We start from the raw sequence: 19,465 nt of genomic DNA, 5'->3' as shown, positions 1-19,465 counted from the left end.
CTCATTGTAAAGGGGGGGTGGGGGTGGGGGAGGAATAAAATGACCAGTCAGGCTTCATATCAATTAGACAACTTTTACTAAATGAGAAAACTACATTTAAAATGTGCTTTAAAACAAAATGGAATTAGAAAAAAAGACATATGCATTTGCAAGAACTTTGCACTGTGCTGAAAATCAAATCTCTTGCAGTAATACAATACGCCAATTCATAAAATGTAAGTTAACAGAATTCTCAATTGAACATTTTCAAAGACAATATTAAGGTCAAGAATTTCACATCAATGGTAGCACATACAGAAGAAGGGCTTTATAAATATGATGTCCATCCCTATGAAGCTTACAAATTTGACAATACTCAATAAAAGCTTTTAGAATCACATCCAAAAGGGTCGCATCCAAAGAATCACAAATCTGTGTCCTGTAAGTTCTCCTTCTAAAATCTTTATGTTGACTTTTCTACTCCTTGTCATTTGTTAATACTAACCCTTTAAAAAAAGAGAACAGGAAAAGAAATGCTGCAATAAACCCTTGATCATGTACAGAAATTATTGCTACTATAGTTCACTACAAAGCATGTCTATATAATATTGTATGAACTTTGATCATGAAAAATCAGAATAAAAATCTTTAGTGACATAAGCCTTACAATCGTATACAACATTCACATGGCAATATTAGACAGTTAAGCACCCAATAACCATAGTTGACAAAAATGTCCCACTGACCAGCATTCATTTAAATACATCCTTCGTACAGAGGGAGGAAAAAAGAGATAGTGTCAGCTTTCCAAGGCTTGTCAAAAAAGGATTCTCATGTTCTGTGGATCTAAAAACAAATAGCAACAAGAACAACAACAACAAAAAAACCCCAAAAAAACCCAAAAAAACAAAACAAAACAAAACAAAACCAATGCAGGTGAGGGTGTTATCAGAAAGTTAAGCATGCCAAAAGGTGTTTCGTGCGAATTAAAACCTAAAGCCAAGGTACCACATAATCACATTACCAACTAGTTGGGTAACACTATATGAGCCTTATCTTAAAGTTAAATGAAATGCTACTGCACAATAGAGCATCAATAAGTTAAAAATTAGAGTGCACAAATCCAAATCAGTGGCAATTTCTGTATAAAGCAAAATATTCACTATCAGCTGTAAAGTTTGCCCAGTCAAACTGTTTGATTCAATCACTGGATTGGACAGTTTGCCTATTTTTAAAAAATATCAATCTCTAAAATTCCTTTTTACTGTAATGAGGCGTAAGTTTTCTTAGTAAGATCAAACAGGTACGTAAGTAAATAAGCAAGGGAAAATAATAGTTGGTGAATGTCTTTAAAGCTCTTCCCACATTTCACTTGTAAAAATGTTCAGGGAAAAAAAAATTAAAATATTTGCCATTATTCTAGCAAAAACAGAACAAAACAAAACAAAACAAGCCCAAAATAATTAAACAACCAAGCAACACTAAAACCACATTGCACAGATGGATCATCATGCTTTCATCTGGTTTAACTATCACATCTAGTTTAACTGGGATGCTTTTCAACTTTAAAAACTGTGATACGTGAAGATGTAACTTTAATGGGTAATTTTGAATTTGGATTTAACTTTGCTGAATATTATAACAGAGTATACTTATTACAATACAGTGTAGCACATCTTTCTATTAGAAAAAATTTAAGATCCTTTACCCGTCTCCTTAAGTTAAAGGTGTGACATCATAAAGGGTGTCAAATGGCTGGATGGTTTTACAGTGCACACTTATATATTATGAAGTATGTCCTTAACAAATCTGATGGATTCTTTACAGAATTCCTTTCTTCACCTTTTCTTCGGTGGATTAGCTGTTCGAGGTGGAGTGACAGGACGTCCTGAATTCAGTCCACCATACTGGTACTTAGCTTTCTTTTCAGATGGTTTCAATATCTTAAAGTAAATAATTTATTTAAACAGTGTTATTCTTTCAAGTGCAATAAGTTAAGGAAAACTGTTATAAAAGTGGACTTTTCAAGAAATAACAAATTGTAAATAAAATATTTACATAATTACACAAATTGCAATAAAAATATAGAAAAAAACCAGAAAAGTTTCATGAACATTTCTCACATTTAAAGTGTGCATAGATAACTAAGTATCTGAATATTGCTATTATTTGTCATTCCGTTAATAATTTAGTAACAAAAGCTCAAGCACACAAATCCTATCAACTACCCAATCCTTTACGTAAAAAAAAAAAATTTTTTTTACTTTAATTACTTTATTTTGAGAGAGAGAAAGAGAAGGTGTGCACATGGGGGAGTTGGGGGAGTGGGTAAAGGGAGAGAGAGAATCTTAAGCAGGCTCCACTCCCAGCGTATCACCATGGAGCCAATGCAGGGCTCAATCTCATGACCCTGAGATCATGAACTGAGGCAAAATCAAGAGTCGGACACTTAAACAACAGCCACCCAGGCACCTCAGGTGAAAAAAAAAGAAAGAAAAGAAAAAGAGAAAGAGAAAGAATTGAACTACCATATCTCTATGGTGAGTGAAGAACACTTAGTTTATGAGTGAAAGATTGAGTTGGCTACACACATGAAAAAATGCTCATCATCAGGCAAATACAAATCAAAACTACACTGTATCACCTCACACCTGTCAGAATGGCTCAGTTTAACACAGGAAACAACAGATGTTGGCGAGGATGTGGAGAAAGGGGATCCCTCTTACACTGCTGGTGGAATGCAAACTGGTGCAGCGACTCTGGTGGTTCCTCCAAAAGTTAAAAATAGAACTACCCTACAATTCAGCAATTGCACTACTGAATATTTACCCAAAGGATACAAAAAAATACTGATTCAAAGGGATACATGCATCCTGATATTTACAACAGCATTATCAACAATAGCCAAATTATGGAAAGAGACAAATGTCCATCGACTGATGAATGGATAAAGATGTGGTACAGATCTACAATGGAGTATTACTCAGCCATAGAAAATAATGAAATCTTGCCGTTTGCAAAGGCACAGAACTACAGTGCATTATGCCAAGCAAAATAAATCAGTCTGAGAAAGACTAATACCGTATGACAGAACAGAGGAACACAGGGGCAAGAAAAAAAAAAGGGAGACAAGCAAACATTAAACCATAAAATAGACTCTTAACTATAGAGAACAAATTGAGGGTTGACTGGGGGAGGTTTGCAGGGGGATAGGTTAAATGGGTGATGGGTATAAGGAGGGCACTTGTTATGATGAGCACTGGGTGTTATATATAAGTGATGAATCACTAAATTGTACTCCTGAAACTAGTATTATGCTGTATGTTAAAGGACCCTACCACTACTTATTTAGACAGTAATTAGTCACAAACTCTTTAATCTTACTTCATGTGTAGATCTTAAAAAATATATATTTATACATTTTACATATCATAAGTCCAACTGTTTAAAATGTACAAGTCGATGATTTTTAAAATACTTAGAGTTGTACAACCACTGCTATAATCTAATTTTAGAGTTTTTGTCACCCCAAAAGAAATCCTGCTCCCATAAGCAATCACTCCACATTTCCATTCTCTACTACCCGAGTAACTCCCTTCAACTCCAAGGAAACACTAATCTTTCTCTATTGATTTGTCTTTTCTGGCTATTTCACATAAATGAAGTCATACAATATGTGGTCTTTTGTGACTGGCTCCTCTCACTGAGATAATGTTTTTGAGGTTCATTCATGTTATAGCACGTATCAGTACTTCATTACTTTTAACTGTCAAACAATATGTCATTTAATGGATATTCCACATTTTGTCTTCATTCTTTAGGTTTCCACGTTTTGGCAATTATAAACAATGCTCCTATGAATATGCATATGCCTGTATTTGAGTACCTCCCTTCAATTCTTTTGGGTATACCTATGGTGGAATTGCTGGGCCATATAGAAACTCTATGTTTAACTTTTTGAGGAAGTGCCAGTTTCCAAAAAGCAGTTGCACCATTTTACATTCCCACCATCAATGTATGAAGGTTCCAACTTCTCCACATCCTCACCAATACTTGTTATTGTCTGACTTTTTTATTATATTTATTCTAGTGGGTGTAAATAAAGCTTTAACCTACATTATAGACAGAAAATTTCAATATTTACACAAAAAATGTGTAGAAAAGATATATAAAGTATTTCTTAGAACTATTCAAAGTGTCACAGTGTCTCAATGAAAAAGAAATTAATCCAATTCCATTATGCTAAATGTTGAAGGATAAGGTCTAGTTCCTATGCTTAAATTATAAGTAAGAAGTCACATATTTACCATTCAATTGTACTAGCTAATAGAAACAGTAAAATACAATAAAAGGAAAGAAGGATGGGAAAGCCCCTTTACATTTAGAGAAAGAGGAATATAGTACATGCACGAGAGGAACATAAAACCCTTTGCAAAAACAAAGCATTGAAGTTGTTTTGTCTGTGAACAAGAATGATTTTAAAGTAGCACACTATAGACAGACTATGGACTCTGAGAAACAAACTGAGGATTCTAGAGGGGAGGGGGGTGGGGGGAATGGGTTAGCCTGGTGATGGGTATTAAAGAGGGCATGTACTGCATGGAGCACTGGGTGTTATACGCAAACAATGAATCATGGAACACTACATCAAAAACTAATGATGTAATGTATGGTGATTAACATAACAACAACAAAAAAGTAGCACACTATAAAGCCAGAGTTGGTCTATTTCTTGCAAAAGGAAACAAAAGCTAAGTTATTAATTGAATTCACATTCTTTTAGTAGGTTAAGACCCTATTCCAAGAAATGATACAGGAATTTAACAATTTAAACATCTGCATCAAGAATGATTAACTTAGGTTCTCCAAAACTCTAATATTTGATATATACCAAAAAGTCTGGAACCTTTGTGAATGAAAACAGAAATCTCTAACAAATCTGTGATAATCACTTTTTTTTAAAGAAGGTCTTTATTTATTTGAGAAAGTGAGAGACAGATCATGAGCAGAGGGGGAGAGGCAGAGAAGAGGGGAAGCAGACTTCCCACAGAGCAGGGAGCCCCACTGGGGGCTTGATCCTAGGACCCCGGGCCATGACCCGAGCTGAAGGCAGACGCCCAACCGACTGAGCCACCCAGGCGTCCCAGATAATCACTTTTGAATAAAACTAATTTATATGTATTTATATCATACCTGAAACGAACACATCAAAGTTTCATCCACACTCATCATTCCACCAGCATTATCAAACTCGCCACAGTAATTTGGGGCTGAAAATAGGGTAACCAATTGTCGTTTAGCAAAAAATTCATATCCATCTTCTACCACCTGTCAAAGGAAAGGTCAAAAGAAAAAACACACTTATTTATAGCTAATTCTCAACTGTCTATATAATTGAGATTAATGTGACAAAGACCTAAAATTTAACACTATTTTGTTTTGGGAGCTTGATTTTTATTTTTAAGCTTGCCTTAGAATATTAAAATTGGTATGCCTTTTCTATAATGTTAAGGATTTAGCTTAAATGAAATAATACACTTGTGATAACTAAAATGTTTAAAAATTACACCATTCTAAGGCTCTCCATATGCTAATAAGTATAGTATCTATAGGAACATTGGACATCAAGTACTTCTTAGATGATGGCATTATATCACAACTATGGAATCCTTAATTCTTTAATGATTTAACATGATTTCTAGAATCTGTTGCCAATTTCTGAATGATTTAAACAACTTAGGTTTCTCAGCTACAAATATGAGAAGTAGAAGCAATGACACATAAATATTTTATATTTATTTATGGTAGGCAAGAATAATTTTTGAAGTCTTTTAGGCATCCTTTGATTAAGCAAAATTATCCTACAATACTTGCTAATAAGAAAGCACCTCCAAAATAATTTATTTTTTATTTATTTAAAGATTTTATTTACGGGGGGGGAAGGACAGAGAGATTAAGCACACGTGCACAAAGGGGAAGGAGCAGAGCAAGACGGACAAGCAGACTCTGAGCAGAGCCCAATGTGGGGCTTGATCTCAGGACCCTGAGATCATGACCTGAGCTGAAACCAAGAGTTGGACACTTAACCGACTGAGCCACCCAGGCTCCCCCAAAATAATTTACATTTTAAAATAATTCCTACCTTAGTATCAGGTACATGCTCCTACTGTAATCACATCACGGTAGAATTTAGATATTAACCTTTTCTGTCAAGATCTTGGTCACCGTTATCTACTCCAGCTCAGCCATACATAGTGTTTGGCACTTAGTATATCCTTTTAGTTCTTCTTTTTTTTAAGCTTTGAATCCCACCTTTTTTTTTTTTTTTAAGATTTTATTTATCTATTTGAGAGAGAGAGAGCACAAGCAGGGGGAGGGGCAGAGGGAGAAGCAAACTCCCCGCTGAGCAGGGAGCCCGACGTGGGGCTCAATCCCAGGACCCTGGGATCATGACCCAAACCAAAGGCAGATGCTCAATGACTGAGGCACCCAGGTGCCCCATATCATTTTAGTTCTTAGTTTGCTTGTTCACTTGTTCATTCACACATTTACTAAATGAACAGGTTTATTGTAAAAGGATATATTTGTAGTTTGTGGTGTTCCCCAGCATAAGTCTCTTAATTTTAGAGATAATATGTTTGAAAATAAGCAGAATAGGATTTTGGAAGGGTCTGGAAAAAAGATTGTCCAAATCAACGTAGCTCAATAACTTGACTTTTAAAACAAAAACATCGTGCATTTTTGAAATGAGATCAGTGAATGGAAATCTATACCTGAAAAATTTTATATCAGTGGGCATCTTATTAGGAAACTTAGCAACTCTGCACTGTTCCCTAGTAGTAGGCTTATATTAATTAGTTAAATCACTAATACAATATTTACCAAAACTGCCAAAAGCAAAGGATTTGGGGATGTGACTTCATTTCAGTGGAACCAGGAAATTCTGCTAGAAAAAAGGCATGTGACACACAACATGCACAGAAAATGAAAAGCCAGTCATCTTTGCTTATCCACAGGATCAGATAAAGTAGTCAAGGGTCATGGGGAGTAAAGCCCCTCCCCCACAAAGGGAAGTATTGTGGAACAGCATACACTTAATAAACCGCTTTAACAAAGAAAAAACAAGGAATCTTTAAAAGTATTATACTTAAAATTTCAAATACTTTTAGTACTTTCAAAAGTAGCAAGAAAAAGTTATAAAAATACCTGTCAGTGAATGTATTTCATACCAGTTACATTTTAGAGAACATGAAGACTTGATATATTAAATCATTAAAATAAGCTTTTGTTAATTCATTTATTCAAACACTAAATGCATGCAGTATCTAAGTTTACAAGGCATGGATTTTTAAAAGTCAACAAGTCACAATTTCCTCCCTAAAGAGTATACATTATAGTAGTGGGGGTAGACATTAAGAAAAAAACAAACACAAGTAAACCTAAACTATATATATGAAGTAGAATTCAATAAACTCTCTTTACTCACCACCCTGGTTCAATAATTACCAGGATTCTGCTACATATGTTTCATTTATCCCTTTCCTTTCTGCCATTTTTTTTTTTCAGTAATCTCTACACCAAACGTGGGGCTCGAGCTCACCAGGCTGAGATCAAGAGTCGCATGCTCTGCTGACTGAGCCAGCCAGGTGCCCTTCTGCTGATATGTTTTAAAGCAAATCCTAGACATGTCATCTTACCTCTATATACTTGAGTATGCATTTCTAAAAGAATGGACATCCTTCTTACATAATAATGCTATTATCACAAAGCTAAAACAACGATTCCTTAATATCTAAGACCCAGTCTATAACTGAATTTCCCCAACTGTCTCAAAAATGTCCTTTAATACTATTGTCATTGGATTCTTATCTAAAATACATAAACATCATATTAAAATGGGATCAAATGTTTCTAGAAAGCTTCAAACACCAAAAAAAAAAAAAAAAAATCTATTAGTTTGAAACATTTCCTCCCAAGAGGGTGAAAAAGGGTTAACAATTTATTAGATTGTTAACTATGAGATTAAGCTATAGGCTTCACCTCTCCTACTTTCCTTGTATAATTAACTTTCTTGGATCTCAGTTTCCTCAAAAATAAAAAAAGCAGATATGTGTGAAGTTAATATTAAAATATTCAAAAGTTTTATATCATACCTGATGAGCTCGACAAATCAAGTCTAAATCATGACGATTCAGAAATTTACTGACTACATCAGCTCCAAAAGTGAAGGAAACACCACGATCATTTTCTCCCCAGCCTTGCACATCCTTATCTGGGTCAGACCACAGCAAATCACAGAGCAAACCTTTAAAGAATAAAAACATGGCAATGAAAAAACAAAACAAAGTTTATAAAATAAAGTATATCTGTATCACATTTCTTCTCGTGCCCTCTTACCCTTTAATAAATAGTAACAATCACTTGCTCCCTAGTCTCCCTGCCTACCAAATTTAGCCACGTTTGCGAGCCCAACCATATAAATGTAATTTTGCCTGGCTGAAAGTAGCACTTTTCAACTCTTTCCACATACAGGAAATGTGTGTATGGCACACTCTAAGCACACAATGTATGGAAAAGGCTATTCATCTTTTGTACATAGTTTCTCCATACGGATAAGCAATTGACCCAGCAGCATTTCCTGAATTGAGGATACTTACACTACTTCTGGGTGCCAACCTATTCAATTAATCTATTTTATTTATTCCTAAGCCAGTAAGACACTGAAGTTTTTAAATACATCTATATATTTGGTAGGGGTAGTATTTCCACTTAGTATTTTTCTTCAGGATTGTCTTGGTTACTTTCAATCCTTTGTTCTTTCACATATATACTTCCACATCAGATTGTGTAATTCCGTGAATCCAACTGAGATTTCACTGGAATTGTATTTGACCTAATGATCAATTTGAAGAAAGAAAACATTTTCTGTAAAAGTTTGGAGGATTTAAATGAAATATGGATGAACAAAATCAGAACAGATCCCTGGCTTTAGTTCTGGGCGTATAAGAAAAGAGGTCAGAGCTAAAAATACTTATCTGAGTATCTCCGTCATGCTCATTATTGTATAATCTTAGGAGGGACTCAGACTACCTTGGGAATGTCAAGTGAGAAGACCAGTAAATGAACTCTAAGGAAGCAAACATTAAAATGCAGGCAGAGGAAGGAGAAAGGGGAATGAGCAAAAAATACTGGGAAGGAATAATCAAAACAAAAGGAAGAGATTAGAACAGTAGAAAGCTCCTGAAAGGGGTAAGAATTATCCAGAAGTAGGAAATGGTTAAGATTCAAGTACAATAAATAAGTGGAACAGGACTAAAAACCAAAAAATGTGCCACTTACAATTCTATCAGCAGACCTTAACGAAAGCAGTTTCTTTCTTTTCTTTTTTTAAGATTTTATTTATTTATTTATTGAGAGAGAGAATGAGAGACAGAGAGCAGGAGAGAGAGGTGGGTCAGAGGGAGAAGCAGACTCCCTGCTGAGCAGGGAGCCCGATGCGGGACTCGATCCCGGGACTCCAGGATCATGACCTGAGCCAAAGGCAGTCACTTAACCAACTGAGCCACCCAGGCGCCCAACGAAAGCAGTTTCTTGATGGATGAGAAGAAAATGGTTAAAAGTCAAACTATAGTGAGATGAAGAGGGGGTGGATGTTGAGATGGTGATATTAAGTACTTTTGTAAGAGTTATAGTGCTAAGGGAAGGAAAAACCAGTGCTAAGGGATGATTTATTTTTAAAATAAGCCAGTTTCAAGACTTTTTTTTTTTATAATTTATAAACTTCATAATATAGGTTCTATCAGGAAAGGAGAACTTTTTGAGTTATGATATAGTTTGTCTTAATAGGGGAATTATCTAAAAAACCTTATAAAATTGGTGGCAATGTACTCTTAATTTCTATTACTATTTTCTAAGCTCCTGCTATGATGCTTGAAGAAGTCCATCAGCATACAAAACCCACTGGGATAGTCTCAATTTACAAGCTTTTTCTGATTTTCAAAGAACTCACAAACTGATTCTTTAGAACACACAAAAACACCAACCCCAACACACCACCAGTGCTCTATAATACTTTTTCCAGTTTGTTTCCACAGGTGAAGCAATGAGCAGGAGGCCAAGATGTTAATCTTTAATTTTAAGGTGACAATAAAACTAGAATGTAGTTGCTTTCGGAATTATTTCGGAAATATGACAGTCTGGATGCATATAAAATCAAATAATGGTAACAACAATGTGGCATTTTTCAACCTTAATGGAATCAAGACAAGAATCTCAGAGTCAAGGTTCAACATTTTATAATTAAATTCCTAATGAACAAGCATCTTAATCATTTAGCTGTTTTTAAAAATGTATTAATTTATAAATTAAACTTCTGAAGATTACAGAGAACACCCAGGCTTAAAATGTCCATTTTCAGCATTTCAAAAACTTGCTTCACCTTTGAAAGTGACTTACGTCTGAACTATGTTAACAGAATCTGAAGATGTAATGACTTGAAATATGTATTTATATTGTACCTTATTTAAAAAACAGATTTTAAATAAATGGCCCATTATTTATTTTATTTCTAAATTCCGTTATAGTTAACTTAAAGCGTTATATTAGTTTCAAGTGTACAATATAGTGATACAACATGCCTTATTATTTAAATACTAGTTTCTATTAGGTTTAGTCAAATATATTCTATAATTATAATCAAAATCTGATTAAATGCATGCTTTTTTACCTTTTGTACTCAACACAAATTGTTACTTGCACAAGTAAGTTATGAGGCAAGTTACTATAATATGCAATGTCAGTGGCTTACTGACAAGAGGATCTATACACCTCTTCATAATGGTTGATGTTTAATCATGAGTAGCATTTTGAGTGATATTATCAGGCTTTCAGTACACTGAGCAAAACGATCCAATCATACTTGAAATCAAATAGCCAAATGCATGTTCTTAACAGTTCAATTTCAAGGTTTAGCCATGTTTTGCTCAGGTATTGGTTCATGAATATTTTTTAGTGACTACTTTTTTATAGACTCTTTGGATCTTATGAGTAGAAAATGGAAAGAAAAAAAAAAAAAAGAGTAGGAGATGTACTTAGTAACCATCTAGTCCAGCCCTACTTACAAATAATCAACTCCCCTTTACAAAATTACCAATAAACAATCCTCTTATCAGTAAGTTATAAGACCTTTGGTTTTTCATTTACATGGTCTTAATATATAAAGGATTTCTAGACCCTATGGCAGTCTAAGCAATCCTCATTTTGAAGATGTTCAAGTTTGTTGAGAACTGATGAGTATGATACATACAGGGTGAGCCTGATTACACAAATAATAATGGGACAATTAATCCAATAACGTAATTTATTAAGAAAAAAAAAGGTCTGGTAGAAACTGACAGGACAGTTTTGCTTATGTTAATGCCCCCCCCCTTTTTAAAGTAGGCTCCATGCCCAGAGTGGAGCCTACTCGTGGCTTGAACTAGGGTGCTGAGATCAAGAGCTGGCTGCTTAACTGACTGTGCCACCAGGTGCCCCTATTAATGCTTTTAATAGTGAGACAGTGTGATATAATAAAAATACATTTGGTCTTTGTTCCTATTCCTGGCACAGAGCTCCTAAAGCCTTTGGAATTTCCTGAGTGACAGGGATATCTTTTGTTATTTATAAGGAGCCCCTTTCCACCACACCTGAGTTTATGCTAATGAAGTGGTTCAGGAGCCCCTAGAGCCCTTCAGGATGGGGCCAGTCAACAGAAAGACCAAACACATGATTAGAGGGTTGGAACTTTCAGCTGTCCCCTCCGTCTGGAGAGGAGGGCTTGAAACTGAGCTCTATGAAAACTCTTGAACTAGACTTGGGAAGCTTCCGGTTATTGAACATACTGATGCCAAAGAGTATGAAAGCTATTCACCAACCAATGTCCCCTCCCCATACCTTGCCCCATGAAATCTCTTCCATTTGGCAGGTCCTCCGTTGTACATCCCTTTATGATAAGGTGATAAATGTAAGTAAAGCATCTGAGGAGGGAGTTGTGGGAATTTCAGAATTTTGACTGGGCAGTAGTTGGGGTCTCCAGAGAATACCACTTGAGGCTGACAACCTAAGCGGAGGCAGTCTTGTGGAATGGAGTCCTTACTCTGTGGAGTCCTGGCTGACTCCAGGAGTTAGTGTCAGAACTGAATTAAATTGTTAGAAACTCACTTAAGAGTTGGAGAATGGGGTGTGTTGTGGAAAAACGGTGTGTTGTAGAAAAACCACATACACTGAGTGTCAGAAAATGGCACAAAGGTACTGATATTTTCAGCAAAAGGTGAAATGAAAAGCAGAACAACCTTACTGCATTCAGTTCATAGGTTATCATAGCACTTTATGATATGAATGCCATGATTAGTACACATCTTAGTACATACACTTGCACTCAACTATGAATAATTACCATTTAAAAGCCGAAAGACAAGTTAGGCAACTGTGCCCAGAATTTATTTATAAAATTACATTAGGCTCATTTGTTAATCAACACAGCAATTTATCCTCAACTGGAACTTATTTGCTTTTGTTCTGACTTGCTTCACTTACCCAAGAGTTATTTTGAATCTCTGAAGAGTTAATTTTCATTATTCTTTCACAAATTTTTCACAAAACTCACCATGTATCTCTACGGCTTTCTGAACTCTACAAATTTGAAATATAAAAGATGCAAAAAATAACAGAAAACTACTAGATAATTTTTAAAAAGGCAACTGTATCTTCAGCTAAGAAAGATTATTTTAATTAAAAAACTTATGATTAAATTTTTAAAAAATCCTTAAAAACATTTTTTTTTTAATTTATTCTTTTTAAGTAGGCTCCACACCCAACTTGGGGTTTTAATTCTTGGCCCTGAGATCAAGAGTCGCATGCTCTAACAACTGAGCCAGCCAGGTGTCCTCCTTTTGACTAATTTTTAACAAGTCTTTGAAGGACATAAGCAATGCTGATATGAATGAGGCCATGATAGGAAGGTAAGGGGAATCAATAACAAGATCTTTTGTGATATATAAGTTTAACAGAACCATACTACGGTTATATATGAAATTTAAAAGTATTGCACCTCAGGAAATAATTAGTGGGAGGTGAAATATATTACTACACTCTAATTAGCTTATTGATGATTTAAAAAGGTCTATTATTTATTACATAAACCAGTCCTAATTCCACTAAATACATAATATAATTAAGTTCAAATATGTAAACATTTTATGTAAGACAACTAATTAAAGTTCGCTATATACACCCAACCTGTATCAGGGACATCAGTGGGTCTCATAATTCTCCGAATCTGCTCCATAGATTGCAGGTCTGGTGATAGTCCTATAAATAAAAGATGAGTCTTACTACTGACATCTAAACAATTTTCACTCAAATAAAGAAGCACTTAATCAAAGTAGATTCACTATGTGAAATTAAACACACTTAAGGTGTTCTTTTTAATGTTATCTTTAATATACTGAGTTATTAAATAGAATCCCACTTTGATGTAATCGAACATTATGATTAGGTATTCTCCACTTTTCCCTACAAGGGTAATGAAATTCCCTTTCATTACAAAAGATTTCTCAAGGAAAGAAATCTTACCACTCTTCTTTCTTTCCAACCATTTCTTGCCCTTCTACAGGAACATATCCAATTTCAATACTTCCTACCACTTCTGTCACTTCTTACTATCCAGTCCTAAATATATTTATTTCCAAGTTTAAATGCCTCATTCTAGCCCATAAGACCTTCCTACATCCCACTCCAATATGCTCATTATTTTCATAAAAGCATAACTGTTGATCAGAAGGATAAGCAAGAAAATACCCTGCAATCTTTAGACTAGTATATAAATATAAGCTAGTATTTCTCTTTTATAGATAAATCCAAGTGCCATCACATACTTCTAATTTCTATTTTTAGCCATACCAATGTGCAAGAGCTACAATTTCCTATATGTTTAGTATCTACTATAAAATACGTTTCAACTAATACAGTGATTTATGTTCTATCAGAGAATAAATCATTTTTTACCTCAGGCCTAGACAAGTACATCTACCTTTTCAACATTTCCCCACTCAATTCTTCCTGCATATTGATAAAAAAAATAATTTTCTTACAGTATTTTCATTGAATTATTTCCATGTACAAAAACCCAATATGGTAATTAAACCATTCAACAAACTCCTTTGCTCAGTATTCAAATCTCTATAATCTGATATGTATCATTCCCCAACATGTACTTGATATTCTAGTTAGGCCAGTCCTCACACATTCCTTGAACTAGACAACATAAAAAAGACTCTCAAATTCTCTTTGCCTCTCCAAAATCCTCTAAAACCCACATTTCCATAAACATTTGCCCAACAATTCTCTCCCTTTCCAGACTTCATAAAAATTACCGTCTCTCCAAGTACTTTGACATAATTAAATTCCTTTCATTACACAGTATCTGTTTTGAAATACATTTTATCTTTTTCTTTTAAAGATTTATTTTACTTATTTCAGAGAGAAAGAGAACATGGGGGGGGGGTGGGAGAGGGAGAGAAGCAGATTCCCTGCTGAGCACGGAGCCCCACACAGGGCTAGATCCAATGACCCCGAGATCACAACCCAAGCCGAAACCGAGTCAGACGCTCAACCAACTGAGCCACCCAGGCGCCCCTGAAATATACTTTTGCTTACTTTTTTGGAAATATACATTTTATCAATAGGTTTTTAATTTCTCAAGACAGCCAGATCATACATAATCTATATCTTTTCATGGCACCTAGCCAAGTGCTAGACACATATGTTAGCTTTTCAAATGAACTTTCATATATGCTTATTTAACAAGGCATACAGAAAAACTTATTCTGGGGCACCTGGGTGGCTCAGTTGGTTAAGCGTCTGCCTTCGGCTCAGGTCATGATTCCAGAGTCCTGGGATCGAGCCCTGCACTGGGCTCCCTGCTCCCTGAGCCTGCTTCTCCCTCTCCCTCTGCTCCTCCCCCCCACCCGTGCTCTCTCTTGCTCTCTCGCTCGCTCTATCTCAAATAAATAAAATCTTAAGAAGAATTAACTTATTGTATCAAAAAATTATCTTAAGGATGAAAGTGGACATATTACATAAAGCCCAGAACTCTTGGCATATGGGAATAGTAAACCCAATTACATCTGGATTCTGATGAAAGGTATTTAATATAGGCAGGAAAATAATCATGATCCTCTCATTTTTACTGATAGTAGAGGTATCTTTCTGTCAAAACTAAGGCAAAGGGAAGATGTTTTTTCAAACAAAACTATAGTTATCCTCCTTGCATGTGAAATTTAAAGACAAGTACTAAACTAAATTTTCATTTTCATTATTTATAAATAATCATAAATTTCTGGTTACTAAAAGAGATTTTAGCCATGTTTAGAACAGCTCTAATGATTTTTCACACAAGCACTGCTTTGTTTTCCCATAGCACGCATCTTAGTTACTATAGGTCTTTTCTAAACAATAAAGGACAGTAAGAAAAATCCATAAAGCAAATCTATTAGTTTACCTCCATGACAACAAAAAATCTTCTCATCCACAATGGCAGCTATAGGCAGACAATTAAAACAATCGGTGAAGGTCTTCCACAATTTAATATTAAACCTTCGTTTGCCTATGAAAAGAATAAGCAAATAGAATAAATAAACCTATTTTCATTTGTTATCTCATAGCTACAGGATTATGAATAATTTCAATTTTATTCTTTATACAGCATTTTCTTTTCTCTGTAATAAGTATTTCTTGTACACTTTTAAAAATGTAACATTCAGCACCTTCCCGTAAAAGTTAAAAAAAAAAAACCCTCAAAGATTGTGCTATGTATTTTATGGAACAACTATATCAAACACTTTTGTCTTTTAAGATCACTATAATAAAGTAATTTTGAAATAGTCTAATAGACTATTAGTTTATCTTTTCCATTTAACATGCACATTAGTTAAATACTAGCCAAATAAGCTGAAGAGAAAGGGGTGCCCCTGGAGACTGTCCATTTTGACTCTAAGGCACTCAGTAACACAGCATAAATTTACTGCTAAGAAAGGACAATTTCCAAGTGCCTGACTGGTATCCACTTCTGAGTGAATTACAACCTGGCACTACAGCAAGTATAAATAGAGACAAAGGCTATAATTTTCCTTAGTCTAGAATAAAGAGCTACAACAAAGACAATCTCAAGTGTATGTTCACCTTTTTAGAGTTACCTGATTTTCCTGAACTGGGCAATAAGTTGCAACAACTAACCCAGGGGAGGGAGGAAAGAAACACACAAGCACTAATTTCCTATGTTTTTATGCCATAACTTGCCTCTCAATGAAGAAGTATAACTCAAAGCAGTGTTTAAAAGCTATTCTCACATACATTATTTCATTTGATGTCATTTCTATCCTTGACGATATTCAAGCCCATATTTTATCCTTAAGAATGCACTTCTATTCCTGATATAGCTTTAGAAAAATGGTTATAGTTAGATGTACTATAATCCACTTCCTGTCTGCTGGTCTGATTTAAACAGGTGAAACCACACACTACACCTTAGAAATAAATATGCAATGTAAAATCAAATGTGGCATCATTCCTATTAGAACACAGCTCCATGAGAACAGAGATTATCTGTCTCCTGCACTGCTACGTTCCTAGTGTTTAAAATAGTGCCTGATATATAACTTCCTCAAACATTAGTCAAATAAATGATTATATATAAACCAAGGAGGTAGGAATTTGAATAGGACTCTACTATATTTAAGGATGGAAAAAAGCAAAAATAGATTCTAATGGAGAATTCAGCACCAAAAAACAATAAATTCAATTTGAAAATCACTGTAATTGGTTCTAAATTATAATCAGCCAAACATATATTCTTACCCATGGTCTAACAAGAGCAAATTCGAAGGTAGTAATTTAGTAATAATACTTGGAAAACACTACTACAAAACACAGATCAGGGATTTCTTATTGATGAAAAGGAGTACAGTAAGATACACCAGAGTTGTTAGTATCCTTATCTCTGTAGGTTTATAGGCATAGATTAAAATTCTAGGGGCGCCTGGGTGGCTCAGTTGGTTAAGCGACTGCTTTCAGCTCAGGTCATGATCCCAGAGTCCTGGGATCGAGCCCCGCATCGGGCTCCCTGCTCAGCCGGAAACCTGCGTCTCCCTCTCCCACTCCCCCTGCTTGTGTTCCCTCTCACGCTGTCTCTCTCTCTCTCTCTCCCTGTCAATTAAATAAATAAATAAAATATTTTAAAATTCTAATACTAAACTTCAACTTTTAAATAATTTCATACAACTTTTCAATAGTCTTATGACATAGGGCCAATGAGAATTTCCGTCATATCATTAAGAACGCTGAGAACTAAAATCTTTAAATAGACACTAGAAAACTAGAGGCTATTATCTATAGTGACCTCTGTTTCATGTGGATATTTTACTCTGTAAACTAATTACAAGAGGGCCTTTCAGTTGAGTAATAAGCTGCAGTCAACCTGAAATAACATGACCAAGGAGATCCCACAGAACCAGTTCAATTAGTAACATGTTTCCCAGTTTCAAGGCCCTCTTCCACGAAAGACTCTTCTTGGTCCAATACTTGATAAATTGTATTTTTAAAAAAACTGAATCAAAGGAACTCTTTTGAACCGGAAAATGATCTTAGGGAATAATAGGGAATTTTCCCATTAATAAAAAATAAATTTTTATTTTTACTTACATTCATCATAGAACCCATAAATGCGATTGATGCTAGCACACTCATGGTTTCCTCTTAACAGAAAGAAGTTCTCTGGATATTTGATTTTATAAGCCAATAGCAAACAAATGGTTTCCAAAGACTGCTTTCCTCTGTCCACATAATCTCCTAAGAAAAGATAGTTGGCTTCTGGGGGGAAACCTCCATATTCAAATAATCGCAGTAAATCTGTATACTGTCCATGAATATCTCCTGAAAATAGAAAAAGCCGATTTTAGAACACCTGGTTACTGTGGGAAGCAGCTTCAAACGATTCCCAATGTTTACACCCCTGTGCAATCCTCTCCCTTTGAATGTGGGCTGGAGATGCTAACTTGCTTCTAACAAACAGGATACAGCCAAAGAGGGATGGGCTGTCACTTCTGAGATTAGGTTACAAAAGATCATGACTTCCATTCTGCTTGTGCTCTCTTGCCTTCTCTCATTCTTGACGCTGAAGCCAGCTGCCTCATGGAGAAGCACAGGTGGCAAAGAACTGAAGGAGGCCTCTGGCCAACAGCTCATTAGGAACCAAGCCCTCGGTTCATCGGTCCATAACAAATGGAACCCTTTCACCGTTGAGCCTTGAGATGACTGCAGTTCCAGAGGACACCTAGATCACAGCCTCGTGAGAGACCCAGAACCAGAGGACACAGTAAGCTGTGCCTGAATTCCTGATGCACAGAAACTGTGAGGTGATAAATTCATGCTATTTTAAGGCATAAAGTTACAGAGTAATCTGTTATACAACAGATAACTAATACAGTTACCCTTATTAGCTGGTAGTTTAACAAAGGTTACTCTGTTATACCAAAAGTGAGACAAATAGCCATAATTTAGAAATATTTAGTATAACTAACTTTTATTACCCTCAAATTATTTCTATATCAAAGCATTTTAAAGAGTACCTTAGAGAGAATTGGAATCATTTTAAGATGTTATAAATAACTACATTTGCTTCATTTAGATCACAGAAGAGATTATTTCCACAAAATTTCTTTTTTTTTAAAAAGATTTTATTTTTAAGTAATCTCTACACCCAACATGGGACTTGAACTCACAACCCTAGATCAAGAGTCGCGTGCTCTACTGACTGAGCCAGCTAGGCTCCCATCCACAAAATTTCATGCTACCTCTTACTTAAAGGTGATACACTAAGCTAATTAATGTATTCAACAAACATTTCCTTAGCTAGTATCTTTTATTAGCTAGGTACTGTACCAAGGAGCACCAAGCACATGACTTAAACACAAGAAGAAAGAGAAAAAAAGTATTTAAAGAACACACCAAGCTGCAGTTTACAAGGTATGAATGTGGATCACTAAGAAACATGCAGGACAATGAAAATTTTTACATATAGAAATAATTCTTGATTGAGTAAAGATGACAATTAAGTCCATAAAAGCTATGTCATAAACACTAATAGCCACTACAAGTTATCAAACCAAAAGCCAGTATGATACAATACTTACCCCACTTCCCACTGTTATGTGAACTATAGAAAAATACTTTCTGTACAACAATTTTTCTGGCTATAACAATGTGATCACTCAACCTATGGTTTTAAGTTTTTGTTTTTGGCCAGAAGCCACTGTAAGACTTAAAAAAACAAATATAAACTGTAATGCTATATAATCTTCAAAGTAAAATCACAACAAAAGTAGAACACCATGGATACTGCCATACTGACCCCCAAAACTCTATTCTTGTTTTTTTGTAACTGGTGTATCAG

General features: G+C 35.1%; 1 protein-coding gene across 2 annotated transcripts in view; it reads right to left on the bottom strand.

Annotated features, from left to right (window-relative positions):
• Nucleotides 1-53: 53 nt before the first annotated feature.
• PPP1CB (protein phosphatase 1 catalytic subunit beta) overlaps nucleotides 54-19,465 on the bottom strand; it is a 41,644-nt gene continuing 22,232 nt past the window's right edge. For both annotated transcript variants that reach the window (XM_045884332.3, XM_045884334.3), the window contains exons 4-9: nucleotides 17,716-17,946; nucleotides 15,518-15,622; nucleotides 13,255-13,326; nucleotides 8,133-8,284; nucleotides 5,173-5,307; nucleotides 54-1,922 (exon numbers count right to left, since the gene is read on the bottom strand). In XM_045884332.3, coding sequence (XP_045740288.1) covers nucleotides 1,818-1,922; nucleotides 5,173-5,307; nucleotides 8,133-8,284; nucleotides 13,255-13,326; nucleotides 15,518-15,622; nucleotides 17,716-17,946 — 800 coding nt within the window. In that variant the 3' untranslated portion in view covers nucleotides 54-1,817. The remainder of the gene's footprint in view (nucleotides 1,923-5,172; nucleotides 5,308-8,132; nucleotides 8,285-13,254; nucleotides 13,327-15,517; nucleotides 15,623-17,715; nucleotides 17,947-19,465) is intronic.

This window comes from Mirounga angustirostris, unplaced genomic scaffold (assembly GCF_029215605.1).
Source record: "Mirounga angustirostris isolate CCGP_5_RB_7025 unplaced genomic scaffold, mMirAng1.0.hap1 SCAF_10, whole genome shotgun sequence".
Taxonomy (NCBI): Eukaryota; Metazoa; Chordata; class Mammalia; order Carnivora; family Phocidae; genus Mirounga; species Mirounga angustirostris.
The sequence above is the reverse complement of the archived record's forward strand: the minus strand, read 5'-3'. Positions and strand labels throughout refer to the sequence as shown.